The 22,579-nt window shown below is 46.0% G+C and overlaps 1 protein-coding gene across 2 annotated transcripts; it reads right to left on the reverse strand.

The window, feature by feature from the left end:
• Nucleotides 1-1,778: 1,778 nt before the first annotated feature.
• Nucleotides 1,779-14,949, reverse strand: VASH1 (vasohibin 1). Of its 2 annotated transcripts, none has more exons than XM_081174120.1 (8): nt 14,762-14,949; nt 14,095-14,492; nt 7,608-7,696; nt 6,749-6,805; nt 5,874-5,948; nt 4,908-5,289; nt 3,102-3,214; nt 1,779-1,872 (listed from the first exon to the last, which is right to left on the reverse strand). In XM_081174120.1, exons 2-8 carry the CDS (start codon nt 14,362-14,364, stop codon nt 1,800-1,802), a joined length of 1,059 nt encoding a protein of 352 aa, XP_081030246.1. In that variant the 5' UTR covers nt 14,365-14,492; nt 14,762-14,949; the 3' UTR covers nt 1,779-1,799. The 2 variants fall into 2 exon arrangements, with proteins under 2 accessions (XP_081030246.1, XP_081030245.1); XM_081174119.1 differs by having other exon boundaries at nt 14,095-14,458; nt 14,762-14,896.
• Between the last annotated feature and the right edge of the window lie 7,630 nt (nt 14,950-22,579).

Below are 22,579 nucleotides of genomic sequence, written 5' to 3' on the forward strand. Positions count from 1 at the left end.
CTCTCAGCTACTGCCGAGTTCACACTGCTCTGAAAGCCAATTGAACCCAAGGAGGCCATAAGCTAATCAACAGGGATGAGTGACGAGCGAGTATCATTTGTCGCAGCAGCATCTCAGATTCACTTGCTGCCTGGGAGGGACATCTCAGCCCTGTTTGCAGAGCAGGCTCCTTTTAAGGTTGTGGCCATACTAGTCCTTCCCACATTTCAGTTTATCATCCTTTATCATCCCAGGGCATGTCTTCTGCATACATACTATCTGCAATGACCATTCCAGATGCAGAGATTTCCCCCCCCCTTTAAATTAAATGCTGAAATTGTCCCGACTGCACCCACAGCCACCAGCCCACCTATCCATCCATGTTTTTTGAGAAAGGGACATAGATGGAGCACTGAGACGTGCTACCACATTTAATTAACAAGGTGGCTTAAGTTTTTTTAAAGGATTTACAGGTGCACTGGCACAAATTTTCTGCTAAAAACATATGTCAGACAGAAGGGCAACACAGGGCTTCAGTCAAGGACAGACATAGAAAACCCCACACTTTTCATTATCTAGAATATGATTGGCAGAGGTGGTGGGCACACGGACGGACCAGAAAAGAGGGCACAAACAGTGATAGATCCACAGGATGTGATGTGGCTGGTACCCCAGTTATATGTTACTATCTGGATTTTTAAAAAGGCTATGGGTATACCTTAAGAATAATCGGTGTGTGATCTTTAAATGACAACAACAAATCAACACCTTGATAAAGAGAACGAGCAAGGGTTGTGTTGCTAAAAGAGAGGGAGCGCAAAACATCCTTTTTTCTTTAAAAGGGAGAAATACTCATGGAGTCAAGTTATATGGATCTGCTCTTTGCATCCACATCACACTCCCACTTTGAAAGGCTATGATGCTCTGCCAATGCACTCGAGACACCAGAATAGCACCAGAAAGTAAAGAGATGGAAAACTGGTCTCCAACCAATCTCTTGAATGCATCACAGTGGCCGAGGGCCACGATTAGGCCAGTTAAGATGCTACCATCCTTCATTTGGCTTCTGCATGCAAGAAATGTCTCCTGAGCTGCCCGCTATGAAGGCTCACTTCCTGGGACACCAAACCGGCCAGCTTCACCTTGCTGCAGGAACTGCAGGAGAGCGCTGTTCTCATCATACAAGGCACTCCATCATTTGAAACAGAAGTACAAGATGGTGGTTTCAGGGCATATGCAAAGACGGTGCTTGCTTTCTCCTCACTCCAACTCGATAAAAATATTAAAATTATCAGAAGGTACAAATTCAAAAATTCTTCCACAGGATTCAGCTTTTTGTTTCCAGACCCTACTTCTCCTTCTCCGAGGCCTCACACCAGCTTGATTATTTCAGAAATAAGGGTGGAAAATATGCCGCTCTAAAGGGATTAAAAGAGGCTCAGTTCCCGTTGGGCTGGCGGACACAAGTGTCTCACCATCAACTCAGCAAAAAAGACGACTTTTCTTACCAATACTGTACAACACTGCAACACTGGCTGGCAGAGTCCACTGCTTGTGCAGTTTGTTTAGCTGCTGGATTACAAAATATATATATAAAGGGGGAGGAAATCACCCCTTTAAAAGTCAGAGAAGCAAACTCCCAGAATGCCCTGTACCCCACAGAATAGTGCTCTGGGAGGTTTAGCATTGCAGGAATACCTCGGAGGAAACCAGCACTTCATGCCCCCTGGGCCCCTTTCCCCACACATTGCGCCCCTGGTGGGCAGACTCGGTCCAAACAAGTGTCCAGAAAGCAATCCTTGAATGGTGAGAAGACTTCTTTATACTCTGATTTGGTAACCGTTGAGATCCGGCATAGCTTTGGGCTCTGTAGGCTTCTTCTCTCCAGATGGTCTAAAGGGTAGGGGAGAGAAAGGGGGAAAGGGAGGAACACAAGTGAAATGGAGTATCGTTGTGCAGAACCTTTTCCAACTGTTAAAGAGAGGGTTGAATATGCACCTCTCAATGCCCCACCCAGCTACTACAGTGATGGGAGGGATTTTCAGCCAACTGGACATACTGAATGTTCAAAGAGTAAGTTCAGGCAGAGGTCCAAGTCTTGGCTTGGCCAGCCACATTTTCACTCCCCAACTATCCATCCGCTTTACCCTTGGGGGACCTCGGGAGAGATGGTGGCAGCTTTGGGGAAGGCTGGAAGTAGTGCCAGCTTCTTGCTAAGCTTCCCCAAGGTGATCTGGCCAAGCCAGAGGGGAGTGGGTGAGGTTGCAGATGGCATGGATTTATTTTCTGCTATGCATATCAGGGAGAGAAGACCTCCTTGACTTAGAAGCAGGTGCAGATGTCTGTTCCAACCCTGTGGGACACTGAAGCTGCCATCCTAACACATGCTTGCTAGGGAAGAAGTGGGGATCCTTTGACATTGCAGATGTTGCTGGACTACAACTCCCATCAGCATCAGCAGGCATGGCCAATAGCCAGGGATGGTGGGAAGTGTAGTTCAGCAACATCTGGAGGACCAAAGATTCCCCACACCTCTGCTGAACATAGTTGGGCTTATGCCTAAATAAACATCTGCACAATTGCTCTGTAGGACTGAGGGCTCCACTCGGGGGCTGCACTTAAAAGTTCAAAGATGGCAAAGAAATAAACGTAACAAAGTTGCTGGTGGTGCTATGATCAACTTCACAACATCCAAACAGATGGAAAGTGAGGTGTTGCTGAAGTAGCAATCAGAGGCTGTATGCACCCAAAAGATGCAAGTAAATTTTTGTGACATGTGCCTCAGATGACAACCAGCTATAAAGTTTCAAAAAGTGTGTACTGCAGATTTGCTTGCATGCTTAAACTACAATAAGTTGTTACAGCTATTGGATTTTAATTAATAGTATGTATATGCTATTGCTGTTTCATAGAAATCATTTTTCTATATGCAATTGCTTTAACTGCTTTTATATAGGCAACTGTTTCAAATACATTTTTATTATATTGCAAATTGCTGTGGAATGTCTCAGGGGAAGTGATTCGTAAGTGAAATGAATAAGAATAAATGAGGAGAGAGATGGGGACAAAAATCCCACATCAGGATTGGTCATCTACATAGAATCAACATCCTTTGTGCTCACCGCCGTTCTGTCCGGCTATTGCGACGATGTGGACTGGACTGGCTTCGCTGTGGGGATGACACATCCTTCTTCCTATCCTTGGTGGGCGATGGTGGCCCTGTTCCTTTGCTGATCTAGGAGGAGGAAAGTGACAATGAGCAGTAGAAGCCATTAGGCTCTTCCCGCAGTAGCCATGTAAATTCACATCCAACAAGTGCAGTAAACATTAAGAGCAAGGAGAAGGAGGTTACAGCGGAGAATGCTAACACTAAGCATCTATGTATAGCTCCTTCTGAAATGTTCAAAGCACATAACCAATATGTCCAATAATCAACCTTCTTCAACTTGCAAATCTCCAGATGTTTGGGACTACAACTCTCATCATCTAGGACTATTGATCACGCTGGCTGGGGCTGATTGGAGCTATAGGCCAAAAGAGGAATGCACCAGGATGCAGAGAGCCTTGGTTTTACATTCATACCTTGGTTTTCAAACAGCTTAGGTCTCAAATGTTTCGGCTCCCGAATGCCGCAAACCCAGAAGTGACTGTTCTGGTTTGCGAACTATTTTTGGAAGCCAAACATCCGACGGGACTTCCGCAGCTTCTGATTGGCTGCAGAGTGAGATTTTAATCAGGGATGGCCCAGCTCATATTCTTGGCCATTTTACTATGCCAACTCTTGGTGTTTCTGCATGCATTTTACTACAGTGTGAGCTGTGTGAGCATCATCTCACATCAACACCTTATCAAGTTAAAACATTTTTTCCTTGCTGTTCCACTAGAAAGTCTCCCTGAGTGGCTTAGGTATGATCAGTAAAACTGGTCTCTGCCCAGAGGCTTACAATCTAAAAAGACACCACACAAAAAGGAGATAGGAAGGAAGGGGAGGAGAGCAAATTACACATCAATTCTTACAGAAATATAGTAGTTATTGTGTAATGACCAACTGGAATATAAAACAGTTCAGGGAGAGGAGGAACCAAAGCCAGCTGCTCTCTCAGCAGAGCTGAGAGAGTAGCCCTGGTTCCGTCTGCTGCAGCCTGATGGAATCCTAGGTACAGAATAAACGAGATACTGCGGCTATCAGTTTGTTAATAAAAACACAATATAAAAATGGAGTAAACAGACAGATCTGAGACCTGGATCAATGGAAAAGCAAACAATTCTCCTCTCCTTTCCATTCCTTAGCCCACTTCTGCCTAGCACTCAAGAGACTCTTAAAGACTTTGCCCTAAAGCATGGCATATAAAATTCATTAACAGGCATCCAAGTAAGAGGATTCAAGGACAGCAAACACGGCGTACTCCACAAATCCCATCAGCAGTGGCGTAGCGTGGGTTGTCAGCACCCGGGGCAAGGCAAGTAATTTGCGCCCCTAACCCGTGGATTTGCGCCCCCTAACCCTAACCTCCAGATATTGCGCCCAGTGCGGCCGGCCCCCCCTGCACCCCCCACGCTACACCACTGCCCATCAGACCTTGTCAGCATAGCCAATGGTCAGGCATGATTGGAGCTGTTGTAGGAGGGGAGGTTATTGGTTTGGTTTGTTCTTTTTCTTATTATGCATTTTGCGTTTTTACCTTGTATTTTTATGCTGTGAACCGCCCCTGAGATCTACGGATGAAGAGCAGTATACAAATTTAATGCATAATGATTATAATGGTCATGATAGTAATTGTCCAACAACCTCTGGAGGGAACCATGTTGGCTACCCCTGAACTAGACAAACTCAACCAAGGGCTTTTGGCCTTAAGGCTTCACCCCAGCAAACAGAACTCAGCGTTAATAAACCGCTCGCAAGTTAACAGCATCTCCCACCCTCTCACCTTCAGCCTCATGTCACGGGAATGCCTCTCGAGCTCCTTGCGGAAGTCCTCACGGCCCAGCTTCTCCACATCCAAGATGGAGTGCTTCCACTCAATCTGCTCCACACTATGTGGGTCATGGGACACACACTGGCCAAGCTTCACCTTTTTTAGGGTGTGCCAACAGCGCCGGTAGGCCTCCTCATAATCAAAGATCAGTTCGCTCAGCGTGCGGAAGGTGGGCGCTTTGTACATGAGATCCTCACGCCGACTAATGCCCAGGGCACCGTAGCGGCCCCCAAAGTTCACTCCCAGCACAATATGGCGGAAGTAGTTCCCTGAGAAGTAGGTTTTGAAGCTGATGGGGAAACGCTCCAGGGTTGGCATGTTGTTGGTGAGGTAACTGTGAATGGTGAAGCATTCAGGAAACAGGTGGTACAACAGAAAGAAGAATATAGTAAGGGCCCTTCCCCACATCTCCAACAATATCTTAGCCACCTTGGTTGATTATGTCCAACTCTTAGGGCTATGCAGATAGGTAGATCTAGATAGCAAACCCCATTGATCTCACCTGAAGATACAAGCTGAACAGACCTGTCTGCTTTGGAGGGACCTTCTCCTCTAAGTGATATCCACATGTAGTCATGCACTTGGGCATAGTCCTGAAGCATCAGTGGACCAAAAAGACTATTTGGTACAAAGCTCATTTGGTTCTTCTTGGTTGAGACACAAGAGAACTCCCTGCCTGAGGAAACTCACCATGCCCTTCCTTGATGTCGGCCTTTTGTCACCTCCTAAATATTTTTTTTTATTATGGCAAGAATTTGTTCCCCCAAATGGAATGCTTGGTAATACCAAATGTATTTTGCTAGCTGGTTTGACAGGACATGACTTGGTGGGCTTCAAATGCTACAGTATTAAAGCCATCCTGTTGAAATTACTGTGCTTGAACTGATATGCACACACACTCCTGAGAGAAAAGGATACATTCCCAGGATCACAGCTTCCAGACACTTGATTGGCAGAGCCTCTTTTGTCATTTCTTTGGCCAGATCCATCAGCCTATGGAACAAGACAACAGGAGGAGCAAGAGAATTAAGGGGGGGGGGAGAGTTAGTCTCAAGCATAACATAGGTAGAGAGAATGGTCTGGGAGAGGACAGAATGGTCTGGTCGCACAAGGACAGAAGGAAAACCCTTTGCTTGATTCAGATTCAGTTCCTCACCACAACCCTCTCCCTCGCTGATGACACACAGTTTCCCTTCAATAATTCAGTGACAATTCATCTTCCTGCGCATATATTTGGATTAATTTCTATTTTGATCAAACCCATGGTGTTCCTCTTTTGTTATTCGATGTCCCAAGGTAGGAGGAACAAGTGCAAGGTGGAACGGAGGTCTGCAAAAAGCCACGCGTAATCAGGAATGTGCAGCTCCAGTGTTCATTAAATGAGTTGAATGTCTTTATATAAGCAAGACATCAACTAATGACAGAGGTTCCGAGATACTATGCTGCATGGAGTTCAGGGATACTGAAGCAGGAAGTATATGGACTGTATAAGGCTTATAAATCCGGAAAATAAAGACAGAACATTGCTCTTTTACAGACTATTATGCATACTTTCCAGGACCTCAGCATCTGGAAGAGTACTGTGCTCTTGTACTGTAGTTTGGGCAAGAAGTCAAAACTCCAAGCAGCTGCATCCAACTTGAGTTCAGGTTTTGTGCTGTGCCTCCCCTGGGAGGGAAGTCATTGAGACACCAGCCAACAAAGAGCTCAGCCTGGGCCTTTTGGCCAGCCTCAGTAGAGTCTTCAGAGAAGGTGAGATCCAACAGGGATGACTTCAGAGTGATAGTACTTACCCAGTCAAAGGCCTGCTTTTCTTGATTTCAAAGAACTGTGTCCCAGTGTGATTGTACCTGGGAACAAGGAATTAAGGGCCACACAGCTTGGAAGAGGTGGCTGAAGGGGAGAAAGTTGCTACAATCACAAAACTCCTAGCTAGCAAAGCATCAACAGCACAAAAACAACAAAAAGAGAAATTGGGTGCTCTGGGACAAACTAGATGTGATGCTAAATGCATAATTAGAAACCATGCCAAGGCTGTTGCTTTTATGACTTAATAGCAAGTCCATAGCTCCCAATTTTCATCAGGGCTGCAGTTGTGCATGGAGAAGCTTAACCCTTCTCCCTCTGGCCACAATACTAATGAAATTCCATCCCCTCTCTGGCCATGCAGCCACAGAAAAGCTCCCACTGGTGCCAGTTGCAGTTATGGGCACCTACACGGTTGGCTTTTAGCATAGCCAAGAGCCTTCAGCAACATGTTAAATCCCTCTTCCTTACCAAAGCTAGGCAGAGGAGAGCAGCACATTATCTCCTGTCCCTGACCTTCCTCAAAGAATTAAATGCAGAGTTCCTCCTTTTGGACTGCACAATGGGCATCAAGTAAAATGCATTTCTCATACCAGAAGCCTGCAATGGATTAACTTCATCTTGCTTACGCAGAGGATGCTAAGATACCAAGGGAACAAACAAAAGGAAGCTAGTTTTAGATGGCAAAACCACAAACAGCAGTTTCCTTTGGGAGGGGGCTGGACTTCTTTCCCCAGTTGGTCTAAAGTGCCAAGCAGGCAGAAATTCTCTTTTGTGGTCAAAGCAGGGAACTTGCCCAGCTTCCCTTTTCATTCCTTGGCAATGTGGCAGAGGTTAAAAGGATACTGAAGCTCCCTGATATAACGCTGTACAGCTTCCAGGCGCTCAGGGATAAGAGTGGACGGCTGGAGCGTAGGCACACTTGGTATGGGAATCTGTGCATAAGAGGGGGAGGGTGGAGGCAAGGTATGAGATCACCAAACAGACATCAACTTACAGACACAGCCCACACCCAGACACAGCACCGAAGGCACATTGAATCATCGTTCCACAGAACCACACAGAATAGCTCATTTTTATTACCGGTCACCTGAGGTTAGTAATGCAGAGCAAGAAAGCAAGAGAGAATTATTCCATTTTCAGATAACCTAAAAGAGAAGTCTGATTATTTCAAGAAATTCTCAAAAAAGGAAAGAGCTGTGATATGCAGGATGAGCTGGGAGGATACCACAAAGTGATTTGGAAAGCAGTTGCAGCAGAAATAAAAAATGTGCATCACAGACTTAAGGAGTGTTATGCCAGCATTAACAATGGTAAGTAGTAGCAGCAAGTAGATGCAGGTGAAATGGACAGGTTATTCCTGTGAATGAGGAACACATTTCACATCTCTTAGGGAACAACAGCGCAGGAGTCCCAGCTAGCAGTATCACGCAGTCACTCTTAGCAGAAGGTGATTAAAATGAGGGGTAGGAATTAGAGCACCTACAGCCACTCCTAGTGCTGTAGCACTCATTACTATTCAAGATGATGAGCCGTGGTCTAAAATCTAAGCATGCTAAACACACAGAGACCAGCCCTTAGGCAGAGCCATTAAAGGTCTATGACTTCAGGTGGGTGCAACATTTAGCAGTTATTAGTTTCTCCAGAAAGGGTGTGCACCGGAGAAAGAGAAAACGGAGAGCTGAAATGTACTTGCCAAGCAAAGTGATAATGCTAGATGGGCTTCCAGAAATGCAGTGCAGGCACTTGGGCATTTTTAAGGTGTAAGAGCTGCACAGGAGAGAACTGCCTGGGAGAGTCCAGATTTTTTTTCTTTTTTTAAATCAACAACACACTTCTTAAGCCAAGGAGCTAAGCTACAGATAGCAAGTGAACGGTGGAGGTACAAAAACCTAAAAACAAACCTCCACATGCAACCTTCCAAATACTAGAAGAGTCGCTAGTCAACCTAATCCATACAGAAGTTGTGCCTTATCTAAATTGCAGCTATGTTAAAAAACAGTACTCTTAGTTGCTTCCTCCTCTGCTGGAAGAAGCAGAAGTTGCTGTTGCTGCTTCTCCCCATCTGCTTTACTTCGAGCGCATATGAAATATTCCCAGTGTAACTGAAACCACTTTAAAGTGCAGAAGAATCTCCTAATACCTATAACTAGTCCTTCACTTAAGCAATTAAACTGATGAGGAATCCAGTATACTCTACACAAACCTGGGCCTGGAGCCCAGACCAGGTTAAGATTTCCTCTTTATCCAGGATCCTAGTCTTCACTTAGTGAAAGGGAGGGAGGGCAGAATGAGAGACAGTAATCTGTCCCTTTTATCTCAGAGCTAACTGATAAGCTGTGTTAATGCTTTGTTGGGACACTGCCCTACTGCTTTCCACTCAAAATATGTCCAAGCAAAAGCTTTAATTGATCCAAGCAACTGCTAAAAGGAAACATAAATCTGTGGCTGCTAGCCCTTTCTGAAGAGCTTTGAAAAGCAGAGTGTCGTGCTTATGGCTACTCAGTGAAGTCAGCAACACAGCCAAGAAGAGACAGTGCTTGTCCACATCAGAGAAAAATGTGGATTTGCACCTGCCTTTCTCCCCTTTAATGTAGGGGTGTCCACATGATGTCCTCCCCTCCCCCCTTTAAATGCATGGTTGTTTGGTCTTAGACATTTTGGATTTTTTTCAAGGATTGAAAGCCTGTTCTTCTTAAGTTTGATCCCTGAGCCAGTTAACATGTTTAGGAATTGTTTCATCGCATTCAGGGGAATATCTGAAAGGAAGCAGAAAAGTTTGCATGTAATAAGATGGTCTCCATGTGGACTGGCAGTGTGCAATCACTGTAGGATACCAACAGAAATAACTGGGCACCTAAGGTAAAGGTAAAGGGACCCCTGACCATTAGGTCCAGTCGTGACCGACTCTGGGGTTGCGGCACTCATCTCACTTTATTGGCCGAGGGGGCCGGCGTACAGCTTCTGGGTCATGTGGCCAGCATGACTAAGCCGCTTCTGGCAAACCAGAGCAGTGCACGGAAACGCCGTTTGCCTTCCCGCCGGAGCGGTACCTATTTACCTACTTGCACTTTGACGGGCTTTTGAACTGCTAGGTTGGCAGGAGCAGGGACCAAGCAACGGGAGCTCACTCCATCACGGGGATTCGAACTGCCGACCTTCTAATCGGCAAGACCTAGGCTCTGTGGTTTAACCCATAGCGCCACCCGCGTCCCTAGCTGGGCACCTAATGCAACATTAAAGTGGTCGAAGTTTAGAGGGGGCCCAACAAAGACAATGCTTTACTGGAGATTCTACATTGTAGAAGATTTGCAAAGCATATATATTTCCTCAGAGGCAGGACACTGAACACCATTGTTAGTTTGCAACCGCTCCTACACAAAATACTCTCGTTGCATTTTGCAATACAGACAAAACCATAAATCTAAGTGTGAATTCCTGGCATTGAACTACTAGACTTGCCAGCCACCCATGTTTGACTCTGAGAACTTGGGGCTGGATCTCATCCAGATATGAAGTCTACAGGAAAAAGTATTACAGAGATGCTTTGGAACTGTGGAGATTTGGCAGGTCTAGTGTGTTCTAGCCTTAAATCACAAAGCATCGAGGGAAAACATTTGGCAATAATATACAATGATAAAGTATTATGTACCTTTAATGTGGTCTTAGGTGGTACATAATATAGCCCAGTACTAACTCTGAGATGCACTTTTCTTCACTTCTTTCATAATGAACAAGTCCTTCTGGATCTTCTATAACCATTGTTCCCAAATCTCCCCTTACGGACCTCTCTATACCTTAATATAATCGATGGGAGGCCCCTTTTTAAAGTGTTCCTTCAAACTCAAGCACAGAGAGTTACTCCATGGATGCAGCCATGACCCTACTTCATCCCAACTGAGGAACACCTCCATGGCACCTACTTAATTGGCCTTTCTGCACATCACAACTTTTTGTTCTCCCACAACTTTTTAACACCCTCCCATTTTAAATTAACATTTTAATATTAATTACATTGAACAATTTATACCTTTTTTTGGCCTTTTACAGCTGGGCTGCTTTTAGCTTTCTGAGATGGTTTTTAGCTTTCTGAGATCAAGACCACTTGATACAAGTGGCTGTGGCTGCTATTAGATTTTGCTCTCTGTGCTCATTATGGATGATATGGTGGCATTTGGATGGTCTTTTATCTATTCTTCTTCTTTATAAACTTGTCCAAAAACTTTCTACACATCACCCAGAGAACTGTGTATTGGATTTTTTATAATAAATAAATTATGGAAAACTACACAACCTTACTAAAGAGCATAAGGAAGGGAAAGACAGCATAGGGGGCATTTGGTGCACTGCAATGCTAGCTGGCTGAGTTGGGTGAGCCAAGGGAGGCAGCAGTCTGGGGAGAGCAAGGACAGATGGAAAGCCAGCACTCTTGAAATGGAGAAGTAGAATGGACTCCACTTAATACTGCTTGCACTTGCTATTAACAGCTGTTTTGTCTGAGGCAAACATGCTAACCATCTGCCATACATGGTAACAGCAGCCAAGGTCCCACTCATGCATGTAGTCCTCAGCATGGAAGCTACTTGAAAATGCAGCCATGTGGCAAACCTTCTGGTTTTGGCACCTTTAACTGCTTGCTACCATTGCAAACCCCTGGATCCCCACTGTGGGTGCACAACAGGGATCCCGTCACATGCTACTGAGGAATCTGCCTAGATCAAGGGTGTGGAGAACGTAGCTGAAGATGTATGGGTAGCTCTCCAGGCGACTGGCAGTTAGGGATGTACAAAGGCATTGCCTCCCATCCTGCTCCATATAAGTCACACGCAGCACTGTTTCCATTCCACTGCAGTTTGCCTTCTGCCAAAAACTGCTACCTAATTTACACAGTAAATTATTCAAGTTATGTTGTCACTGTGTTATTGCGCCTCATTCATTTCAGTGTAAAGGAAACACAATACATATTGTATGTGGATTAAAGGAAACCACAGTCGTGAATATTGATTGTATTCACTGGATTGATTTCTACTTTGGACATGGGATGAATAAGTGAACATTGGCTGTTTCTGTTCCTGTTTCCATTTCAGTTGCAATTCATCAGCATCCCAATTTCCAGTAGACCAGCAAGAGCTTCTGACTGCCAATTGTCTAACACTATGAACATCCTGAAAGCTCTCCTACCTCCAATTTTGTTCTGGTGGGGTGGGGGATGCTTGAGATGGGGTGAATGTTTTTGTGAAAGAACTTGTGCGCCAGATTCTGGTACTGGCCACAAATTCCTGGGCTGAGCATGTGCTTAGAGGTGTCCGGTCCACCCTGAACCCATTATTTGCACCTCAGGATTTGGACTGCAGAATTCTATTAAAAACCCCAACCGCCCAAGCCCACTGGACTAAGGGCTGAGACTGTTAAGGTTTGTGGCATTCACCTTTTGTCTGCCTCCATTAAATGTTACACTACTTGATTTGATACAAGTTGGTACCTACAACTCTTTTGCAACTCTTTTTCCTTAATCTTCCCTATACATTTAGTGTCTAGATCACTTCAGGCACCTTGACCAAGCTCAGACCACGATAAATGTTGACGGCTACTAGTCATTTTTTGCCACAACATAATAAGATGGCTGCTCTGTTCTGGAATTTGGTTTCCTACGTTGGTTCATTTCAGAGACACCTTCAGCACACAGCAAGTAAGAGCAGTCCTTAGTCTGTGGGTGTGTACACACATACAGCTGTAATGTGCATTTGCTGACTTCCCTTCTGCAGATGCATTTTCTGGTCTGTTGCCTTCATACAGTTGCCTTCATACAGTTTGTTGCCTTCATACAGTTGGCATACTGCTCTCTTGGTGTTCTGAAAGCACCTTTTGGTTAGAACGGTTATAAGTAGTCATATGTTTTACAATGCATTCTGAAGCATTTCTTGTGTGGAAGCTGAGAGCGCCTTCTCTGGGAACCTACTATTGGGGAGGGTTTTATGATGTTTTGGGGCTTAACTCGTGTAGTCACTCCTCCACACTTTCATGGAGATTCATCTGAGAAATACCCAACCCATTCGGGACTACCTCAAAGATCATGCTTGAGCCCCACTCCCCCCAATATATATCAGTATACTGATACTTTAATCTTTGGAGACTCACATAGGTTTCACTAATATTTTATTCATTAAAAGGAAGGGCAGAAATAACCTCCAATAAGCGATTGTGCTCTTTAAAAACACAGGTGGAAACAGCAACCAATAACTCTTTCTCCTCTGTACAACTGGAAAGGAGCTGGCTTCCTCCACAGCATTCAAAAATAATAATAATCCCCACAGTTTATCAAAATCCCAAAGCTTTGATCAGCTTAATGTTGCAATGGCTATAAACTTTTCCCACTAAAAGCCGTATTATCTGACGTCTTATGGCTGCAGGTCAACAGATTTGAAGCTTTTCTATTTTGTGCATTGCCCTTTAACAAAATGTAGTATCTATATGTTGCCCTTTAAAAACCACAATGTCTCCAGTGGAATCAAATGGTGTAACAGGGAGCCTGAAGTGCCTTTTTTGCACTCCTCTTTCAATAAATGAAACTGTTGTAATGTTGCGTGCCTGGTGGCAGGACAAAGGGAGACTTTGAGACCTTTTCATATCATACTGTAGGCATTAAGAGTAGTATACTAGCCTCATCCATCCAGTATAAAAATTATGGCAAAACTTTTCCTAATACCGTCTCTTCCTCAAAATGGTTCCTTTTCTAGCCCAAACTAGTTGCAGTATGCCTATTCTGTAGCCCTTTTGCAAGTCAGTTCTCAGCACATAGTTATACAGTCTTGGATGATGATGTGCATGTTATTCAGTTACTTTACCCCAGCAGAGGTCCCAACCTCATATGCTTTCAGCATTAATATTTTAACAAATTTGTTCAAAAGCCGGATAGTGCTATCAGTGGCTACTTGAGTTACCTCAATCACTCATGCACACAAAGGGCACTTCTGGAGCCAATCTGAGCACACTCCTCATCAAAACAGGGAGCATTCCCAAAGATTGTTCCAAGAATTCTGCATTCTCTTGTGCTGCTATGGAAGATCCTGACTCCCTTAACAAACAAGAAGTCGCTAATGTAGACAACACAAAAACATCAAAGACCTGTTGATACCATCTCAGGTATGCAAAGGCAGAACCCCAGCAGTTTGCAGTCTGCAGTTCACCTCCTTCCTCACTATGAATTAGAATCTTGACATTGCCGGGTTTCAATCCCACATTCTCCCCCCCCCTCCATCTTCCTATTTCATTCATTCGCTAGCCTGTAACTCCGAGATTCAGCTCACACCTGCACAAAAGAACTCCCTCTCACCTTGGGCAGGTCACTGGCTCCCCGGATCCTCAGGGCCACCCTTTCTCCCTGGGGGTGGATCTTGGCCACGTGCTTCCACATCCTCTCCCAGGTGGCCTCGTTGACCGGCAGCCCGCCTCGGTTGACGAAGAAAGGGACTCCTCCATCTCGGAGATCTTCCTCCGCATCTTCTTCCTGCTCCTCGTCTCTCTGCGCCACCCCTTCGCTGGCCTCGGACCTCCGATGCGCGGCCGCGCCGCTCCCGCCGCCGTCCACTCTGCCGCTCGACATGCCGGCGGCCGCATCCACCGGCTCGGCGTCCCGCTCGCTTAGGGCGCCGCCGCGCTGCCGGGCCTCTGGCGCTTGCTGGGGCCCGAGCTGGCCGCTGCCGGAGACATGGCAGTTAGCGAGCCGAGGCCCTTGAAGACAGACGAGACAAAGAGGGTGTGGCTCATTCACGCCCGGAGCCCGCAGCGCCCAGGGGAGCCCAGGGCCAAACTCGCTCGCCCGCCCGCCAACCAGAAGGGCGGAGGAGCCCCGAAGCGATGGCACGAAATCGCTCTCTGTTCACATGCAGGGGCGCAGCAACGATGCGGATTTAGGGGTTTGGGGGGGGGGGGGAAGACATGCATACTTTTTCTAAAAAAAATGTCCCTAATTCTTATTCAATCTGAAATGCCTCACTCACCTAGCAGGGCATCGCCAGCCGGTAGAGCAGCAAGTCCACGAAACCATCCCAAGGGAGCCAACGGAGAGACTCGCCGCCCGCCCGGCGGCTGAGAGAAGCCAAACAAAAGGTGGCGGCGGCGGGAGTCAGGCGCAGGCGAGCGGAGGAGCCGCTCTTCTGCCGGCTGCAGAAGGGGAGAGAGGGAGGCGGAGTGGTGCTTCTCCTCCTCCTCCTCCTCCTCCTCCTCCTCCTCCTCCTCTTCCTCACCCTCGCGGGGTCCTTCTGAGGCGCAGCCCAAAGCCGGCCGGCTGCGAGGCAGGTGAGCTCAGCTCCTGACACAATGCCAAGAGCGCGGCTGCGGGGCGAGGCGGGCGCGCGCGGGAGAGAAGCCGGGGAAGGGGCGCGCGCGCGCTCGCTTCCTCTCGGCCAGACCCGCTAGCCGTGTGTGCGGCTGAGCCGGAGGGACAAAGGCCCGCCCGCCCACTCTGAGGCAGCGGCTCTCATTGCCCGCTGGACGACAAGGAGGAGGAGGAGGAGCCGGCGGAGCAGATGCTGCTGCTGCTGCTGCGGCTGCTCCTCCTGCGCGCAAGGGAACCTGCTCGCGCAAAAAATAAAATAAAAGCCGGCCTGGTGGTGGCGGCGCTCAAGAAACGACACCGGGGGGCGGCCGCCGCTGGGTCTCCCTCCCTCCATCCCACCCACCCCTGAAGCCAAACTCGCTCTGCGCATGCGTTTCTTCCTGGCGGCCGCGGCTAGTTAAAGGGACAGTGACACCCCCCCGCCCCAAATCAGGAGGCTGCTGCAAGTTTCGTTGTAGCCAGAGCGGCAGAGGGGAGAAGGAGGGGTGTCTCTCAGCCCAAAGCTCCCTTCATGCCTTCCCTTTCTAAAACTGCATGCAAGACGCGCGCTCTGCTGCGTATTCTTAGCCCCGGATTTTGGGAACGGATTGTTGTTACGGTGGCACTCTGTACATGCTCAGAGGCAATTGTCTTCAGGTTTTACTTCGCTTGCTCCAGGGCGGAGCTCTCTGGCATTGAGGACAGGCTTCTGGATGGGGGCGGGTATTGTTTTTGTTCGTTATTGTTCTGTATAGAATTGTGTTTTTATATTGTAAACTGTCCTGTGATCTTCCAATGAATGAATGAATGAATTATTCTTTTCTGTATCCGCTTAAAACATTTTAGTTCAGGCACGCCTACCCAGACTTGTAGAAATTACATGTGTTTTACCTCCTTTTTAACTAATGTTGGTTTTAAACATCGCTGAAATGTTATAAATACCAGTTTTTATTTGTTTTTATAATCAACAATTGTGATGTTTTATATTTTTGTTAACTGCTTAGAGGGTTTTCTGACAAACAAGCGGTATATAAATTTTGTTAATTGAAATAAAAGATAAGAGCTACACTATTGTACAAATGCATATTAATGCTTGCATTTCAGTTCAGATTCCCAACCAATAACTGAATGGGGTTTTCCCCACCCAGCTGGAAAATGATACACAACTGCATGTGACTAGTGACCATGCTGCAAGGGTGTGTGTGTAGGGAATTCCCTGGTCCACACAAATAAAGCAATCTGAAGTTGGCTTATCACCCCCAGGCATGGAGTTCAGGACTGGCCTTACAAACAGGGGGAAGCTCGGCCTTGTGCAAGGTTCTTCTGGATGGGGAAGGGCTGTAGCTCAGGGACAGACCATCTGCTTTGCACACACGAAGTCCCAGGTTCAACCCCCAACATCTCCAGGAGGTAGGGCTGGGCGAGGCCTCTGCCTGAAACCCTGCAGAACTGCCACTGATGGCGAATGCAAAAATGACTGAGCTAGATGGACCCAATGCTCCAGTGGTGTAGCATGGGTTGCTAGTGCCCGGGGCTGGGTGAGTGAGAGGGAGGGAATCTGATGCAGTACGTAAGTGCATTCAACTGCCTAATGGTGTTGTGTCATCACAGCCACAGAGATAAGAGGAGTTGTTCCCTTGTCTGGAGAGGTTACTTCCTGGTTCACATGGTGAAGCCGTTTTCAATGGAGAAGCATCCATCAGAAGCACACAGCTGCCTTGAGGCAGCATCGGGTGTTGAAATTTTGTACCCCTAACAATTTTGCACCCAAGGCAACCACCCCTCTGCCCCCCCCCACTATGCCACTGCAACTCAGTGTAAGGCATCTTCCTAGAAGCTGTTTTCAAATGGTGGTGTCACTGGCAGAGGAAGAGAAGTGCGGGGGGAGCGCACCGCCCCCGGCAGCGCGATCACAGTGAGGTGCCATCATGGCTGCCCCCTCACCCGCATTCAGTGCCACACCCCTGCGGGTGGCGCACCATGACCCCGGGATGTGCGCCAGCCCCACCTCTGCCTGCTCTCCTACCCCCAGTGCTGGAGCATGAAGCACCGCTACTGGGTGGTGTGTTCATATGAGAAGACACTCTCAGATCTCACCCACAACCCAGATCTATGATTGGTCATTGGCCTTAGGGTGTGATTTGTGGACTTTGCATGTTACACACCGATGGACAGAGAAATGGGATTGATTTATGTTTCTGGGGAAGCCTGTCTCAATACAACAGGTCGTTTAATTCAACTCATGATTTCTTATGTCTGTGTATTCCCTTTCCCCATGTTATATGTAAAGTGAAATTTCTGTGGTAGCCTGAACAGGGTTATGAACACGGATGATTAATATGCATTTCTATATGTTCATATTGTTGATGTAAATGGAAAAGTCAGGATCTGGAAAAGCTGTAGAAAAAAGTAACCAGAGTCAGGGGGCTGAAGGATTTCCCCTGTGAGGAAAGGTTACAATGTTTTTTGGTTTAGAAAATAATATATTTGGGAGAAGACAGAGGTTATTACGTATGTTACGCATTCCTGAGCAAATATGCAATTGTAACAAAATCAGTCACAGATTTGCTTGGGCAGAACAGCTGCTTGTCTCCTCCTCACAAAATGGAGCTACAAGCATCCCAGAGAAGAGACCCTGCTTTGTTATTTAATGGGCAGCAGCGGTTTTTTTAGGCCTGTGAAATAATCTGAGAGTTGCAAATGTCCAAAGGGCATTCTAAAAATTCCTGTACTCTACACAAAAAGTGCTTGTGAGACACTTAAGAAGCAGGGCATGGACTCTTTGCTAATAAAAGTGACGACACAGTTGTCTAAGAGAAAAACCTTTGGATCCCTGGACTCTGACATGATTCTCTTATCTGCTGGTCTACAGGGCCAGCCCTACCATTAGGTACCCAACAGCTTCTTTAGGCAGAGGCAGCTGAATGTGGGTGTCACAAAAGGGCAGCAAATTGTTAAGTTAAATTTAATATTGCATCTTCACAGCCAGGGAGGGAAAGAGGTGCTTGGGGAATTTATTTATTTTGCCTCAGGTGGCAGAAAAATTTGACCAGCCTTGACCCTCAAGAACTACACACCTTCATTTGGTGGCCTTTTAAACTTTGCGGGGGGACGACAACGACGACGACTATTGTTCTGTTTGTTATTATGTTACAGATATTTATGTTTTTATACTGTAAACTGCCCCATGATGATTGGATGAAGGGTGGTATATAAATTTAATAAATAAATATGTAGATTGAGAGAAGGAGCCATTTGCTTGTCCTCAGGCACCATAATGTCTTGGTCAGCTCTGCTGGCCCATTTCCAGCTCTAGGTGCAATTCAAAGAGTTGGTCATTCCCTTTAAAATCCTGAGCAGCTTAGGATCAAGTTTTCTAAAGTTGTGGTTCCTTGCCTTTTTGGTTTGGCGACCCACAAGGCCAAATTTACTTGCTTTGGTGACCCACTGATTTATTGTCACATTAGTTTTGGAGTATAAGTATTCATTGGCAATCAGCTGCATGCATTCAATTGCAAAGTTCGCCTATTTTATAATCATTACTTGAGGCATTCAAGCAAAAATTTACTTAACACTGCTGTTAATGTAAAATTGGTTGAAATATTTACAGTATTTACAAATTTATCCACATTTTTCTTTAACGGGAATGCAAGAACACAAATTACCTGATTACAGGATATTGCTTCATAATCTATACAAATCAATTATAAAAACATACAGATACACAAGCAGTGCTATATATATAATGAGCTAGGGATATTTCAAATAGTTTTATTCACATTAATGTACCTTTAGGCAAGTATCAGTTGGATGGTTGAGCTTGCATTCTGCCAACAAGCAGGTCAATGTGGGGTATGATATGGCCTCAGATCAGTATTGATTCATAGCAGTCATTGCTGGAAAAGTTCCACATTGTGAGATGCCATCCCAATCTCCAAACGGGGCTTAGTTTGTGTTTCCTTCGGGAATGAGGCACAGTGGAGACCATGGTGTCTTTAGGATATATGGTTTATTTACACACATGTACAACCTGAGTCTACCGAGTCTCCAGCAGTTACATCTCAAGAGGGGCTTGCTTTCTATAGAAGCACAACATTGGTTTCAAAGGCAGCTAAACAGCTTCTGTGGGTCTCTTTGAAAAATGGTTTGTCCCAGCTAGCCTGCCAAGACTTCTGCTGGCTCCGCCTTCTCCCCTGCTTTTCAAACCTTTTGCAAAATAGCACAATTTTCTTTCAGCCTATGTCATCCAAGCTGAAACCCTAAACCTTTTCTTTCCCTGTCCACTACTGCACGCTGCTGGAAAAGGAGCCCGACCTCTCCCTGTCTTGCACAGACTTTGCCCGACTGATGGCTTCCCCGATGAGTTGAATAATAGAGTAATAGAGTTGGAAGGGACCCTGAGGATCCTCTAATCCAATCCCCTGCAACACAGGGATATGCAGCTGTCCTTTATGGGGATTGAACCTTTGGCATTATCAGCACCATGCTCTAACCCAGTGTTTCCCAACCTTTTTTGGGCAAAGGCACACTTGTTTGATGAAAAAAATCTCGAGGCACACCACCATTACAGCCCCGTGACGTCAGCGCGCAGCGTCACGCCGGGAGGGGTAAGTTTCAATTTTTTCCCCTCCCCCTTGCCGGGGAACCTCCAAGCTTTGGGGGTGGGGGGGGAGGAGGCAGCAAAGCGAGGCAGGAAGGAGAGCGCGGCTTGGCTGGGTGAGCTTTGGCAGGGGCAGGGAATGAGAGCCGCGAGGCGGGCGCTGCGGACGGAGGCGCTGCCCGCCGAGCTTGCAGGCAGCCAGGCAGGCAGACGGCGAGAGCCCCGCGCTGGGCGGGCTCTCCTCGCCGCCGCCGTCCCGCCTCTCACCGCCCGACTCGCCCGCCTCCCTCCAGGCAACATCTCGCGGCACACTAGTGTGCCACGGAACAGCGGTTGGGAAACACTGCTCTAACCAGCTAAGCTATCCACATACGACATCGCAGGTTGATGACTGGCCATCATTAGCCTTTGTTCGGAAAAACAAGGTTAGCCTGCGTATTTACATTGCTGAATCCAACATCTGTCGGCTCATCTTAATTCTCAAAGCACCAATAAAACCCCAGGGTCCAGGAATCCAGAGTGTTTCAGGGCACCCAGAAACCCGTAACAATATGTATTGCCAAATGACATCAGCCACAGCTACTGCTTCACCAGCAAGTTCAAGATAGTAAGCTAAAATCAGATAAACGTCACTTCCAAAAATGCATCTTTGAGGGTCCTTTCACATGACATGACAGTTCAATGAGTTGTCGTTCTTTTTGCACAGGCAACTGCTGCAATTGAGTTTTGCATCTGCAGAAACTTCTCTGCTTCTTCCGCAGAAAAGCGGTGGACAAGTCTTGACTAAGGAAACTTCAAATCACCCTTGGCTAAACTCTTAACTCACCCTGGTGGGAGATCCGGTGACAGTTCACCACAAGATACTTACCCAGGAAGTTCTTTGGAGTGACAATTACAGCTCTCCTCTGATGTGCAAGCAAGCTGTAAGAGTCACTTAAAACAACTCCCTATATGATAACAATAATAATTTATTATTTATACTCTGCCCATCTGGCTGGGTTTCCCCAGCCACTCTGGGTGGCTCCCAAAAGAACACTAAAAACACAATAAAAGATCAAACATTAAAACCTTCCCTAAACAGGGCTGCCTTCAGATGTCTTTTAAAGATAAGATAGCTGCTTGTTTCCTTGACACCTGGTGGGAGGGCATTCCACATAGTGGGCGCCACTACCAAGAAGGCCTTCTGCCTGGTTCCCTGTAACCTCACTTCTTGCAGTGAGGGAATCACCAGAAGGCCCTCGGCGCTGGACCTCAGTGTCCGGGCAGAACGATGGGGGTGGAGACGCTCCTTCAGGTATACTGGGCCAAGGCTGTTTAGGGCTTTAAAGGTCAGCACCGACACTTTGAATTGTGTTGGGAAATGTACTGGGAGCCAATGTAGGTCTTTCAGGACCTGTGTTATATGGTTATATGAGCACTTTGTGGCCAGCTATCATTCCCAAGTGTTAAAATGTTAGATTTTGCCTTTTTTGATTTTTGGTTACACTTGCACAGGCTTCACAGTACATAGCTTGGGAAGCACTGACCATCTCCTCCACTTCTCTGCATGAAACTAGGGGGATTCATGCAACCTGAGATGTGATGAAGGCAGGGATGCTGCCCTGGTGCTTCTACTAGCTGCGCCTCCCACCAACCGCCCTTTGGAAGTTGTTGCCTAATTCCTGCACTCTGTGATGTGTGTGAGAGAGTTTGCATGTGATTTTTGATTGAGGAGGCCACGGTGCAGGGAATGTTATTGCCAGCTCCAAAAACGACCCTTTGCATGGCAATTAGGTTTGAAATCCACTCCTCGTTGGAGTCAATGGAAGGCACTTTGGTGTTGGTGAGGTTGCAGCAGACGTGAAAGGGAGGGTTAAATATAAGGTTGCCAACTAACCAAAAAATGCCCTCTCCTCCTTTTTTCCTTTTTTTAAAATTTCTTTTTATTGATTTTAATTTGACAAACCAAAAATAAAAACAAACATAAATAAACAACATAAACTAATATAAATTTTCATTACTATCTTTCTTTGTTTACATCATCTTATTAATATCCCCCCTATATACACATGTTGACCTCCCTCTTTCCCGATTTCGGGCTTCTTGCTAAATCTTCCTTTTTGCAGTTTCATTGTTAATAATTTACACGTCACAAGTTTTATGTTACACCTACTGTGATTTTTAAATTTCTGAAATTTCCTTCAATGTATGTTATAATTTTTTTCCAGTCGTCAATAAACTTTGTACCTTTATGGTATCTAATTTTTTGCGTCATTTTTGCTAGTTCCACATATTCAAAGAATTTTATTTGCCATTCTTTAACAGTTGGGATATCTGGGGTCTTCCAATTTTGTGCTATTAATACCCTGGCAGCTACTGTCGCGTATTGATAAAAATGTCTGATCTTTTTTAATCTCATCTCCAATTATTCCTAATAGGAAGGCTTCCGGTTTTTTTGGGAAGGGATATCTAAATATTTTTTAAAATTCATTGTATATAAGTTCCCAAAACTTTTTGATTTCCTCACAGGCCCACCACATATGGTAGAAATTCACTTCTTTAATCTTACACTTCCAGCAGGCTTTATTTCCACTTGTATACATTTTTTCCAATTTCACTGGCGTCATGTACCGTCGGTACATCATTTTCTCCAAATTTTCTCTAAGTGTAGCACAGGCCGTGCCCTCTCCTCTTAATAGGTTTTTATTAGCACCTTCACTAGCATAAATTGGCAATGGAAGCTTTTTATGCCATGGACACAGGTATTATTACCTGCTAATAAGCTGTAAGGTGAGCTATTCTTGGCAGAGGAGGAGAGGCTAGTAAAAAATTGGCAACTTTTGGCATCAGTAGCTAGCTAGCTAGATTGATAGAGGTCACAATAACTAAGCAATAAGCAGTGCTTCTTTAAAAAACACACAC

Source organism: Podarcis bocagei (genome assembly GCF_964188305.1).
Source record: "Podarcis bocagei genome assembly, chromosome: 1".
Classification (NCBI taxonomy): Eukaryota; Metazoa; Chordata; class Lepidosauria; order Squamata; family Lacertidae; genus Podarcis; species Podarcis bocagei.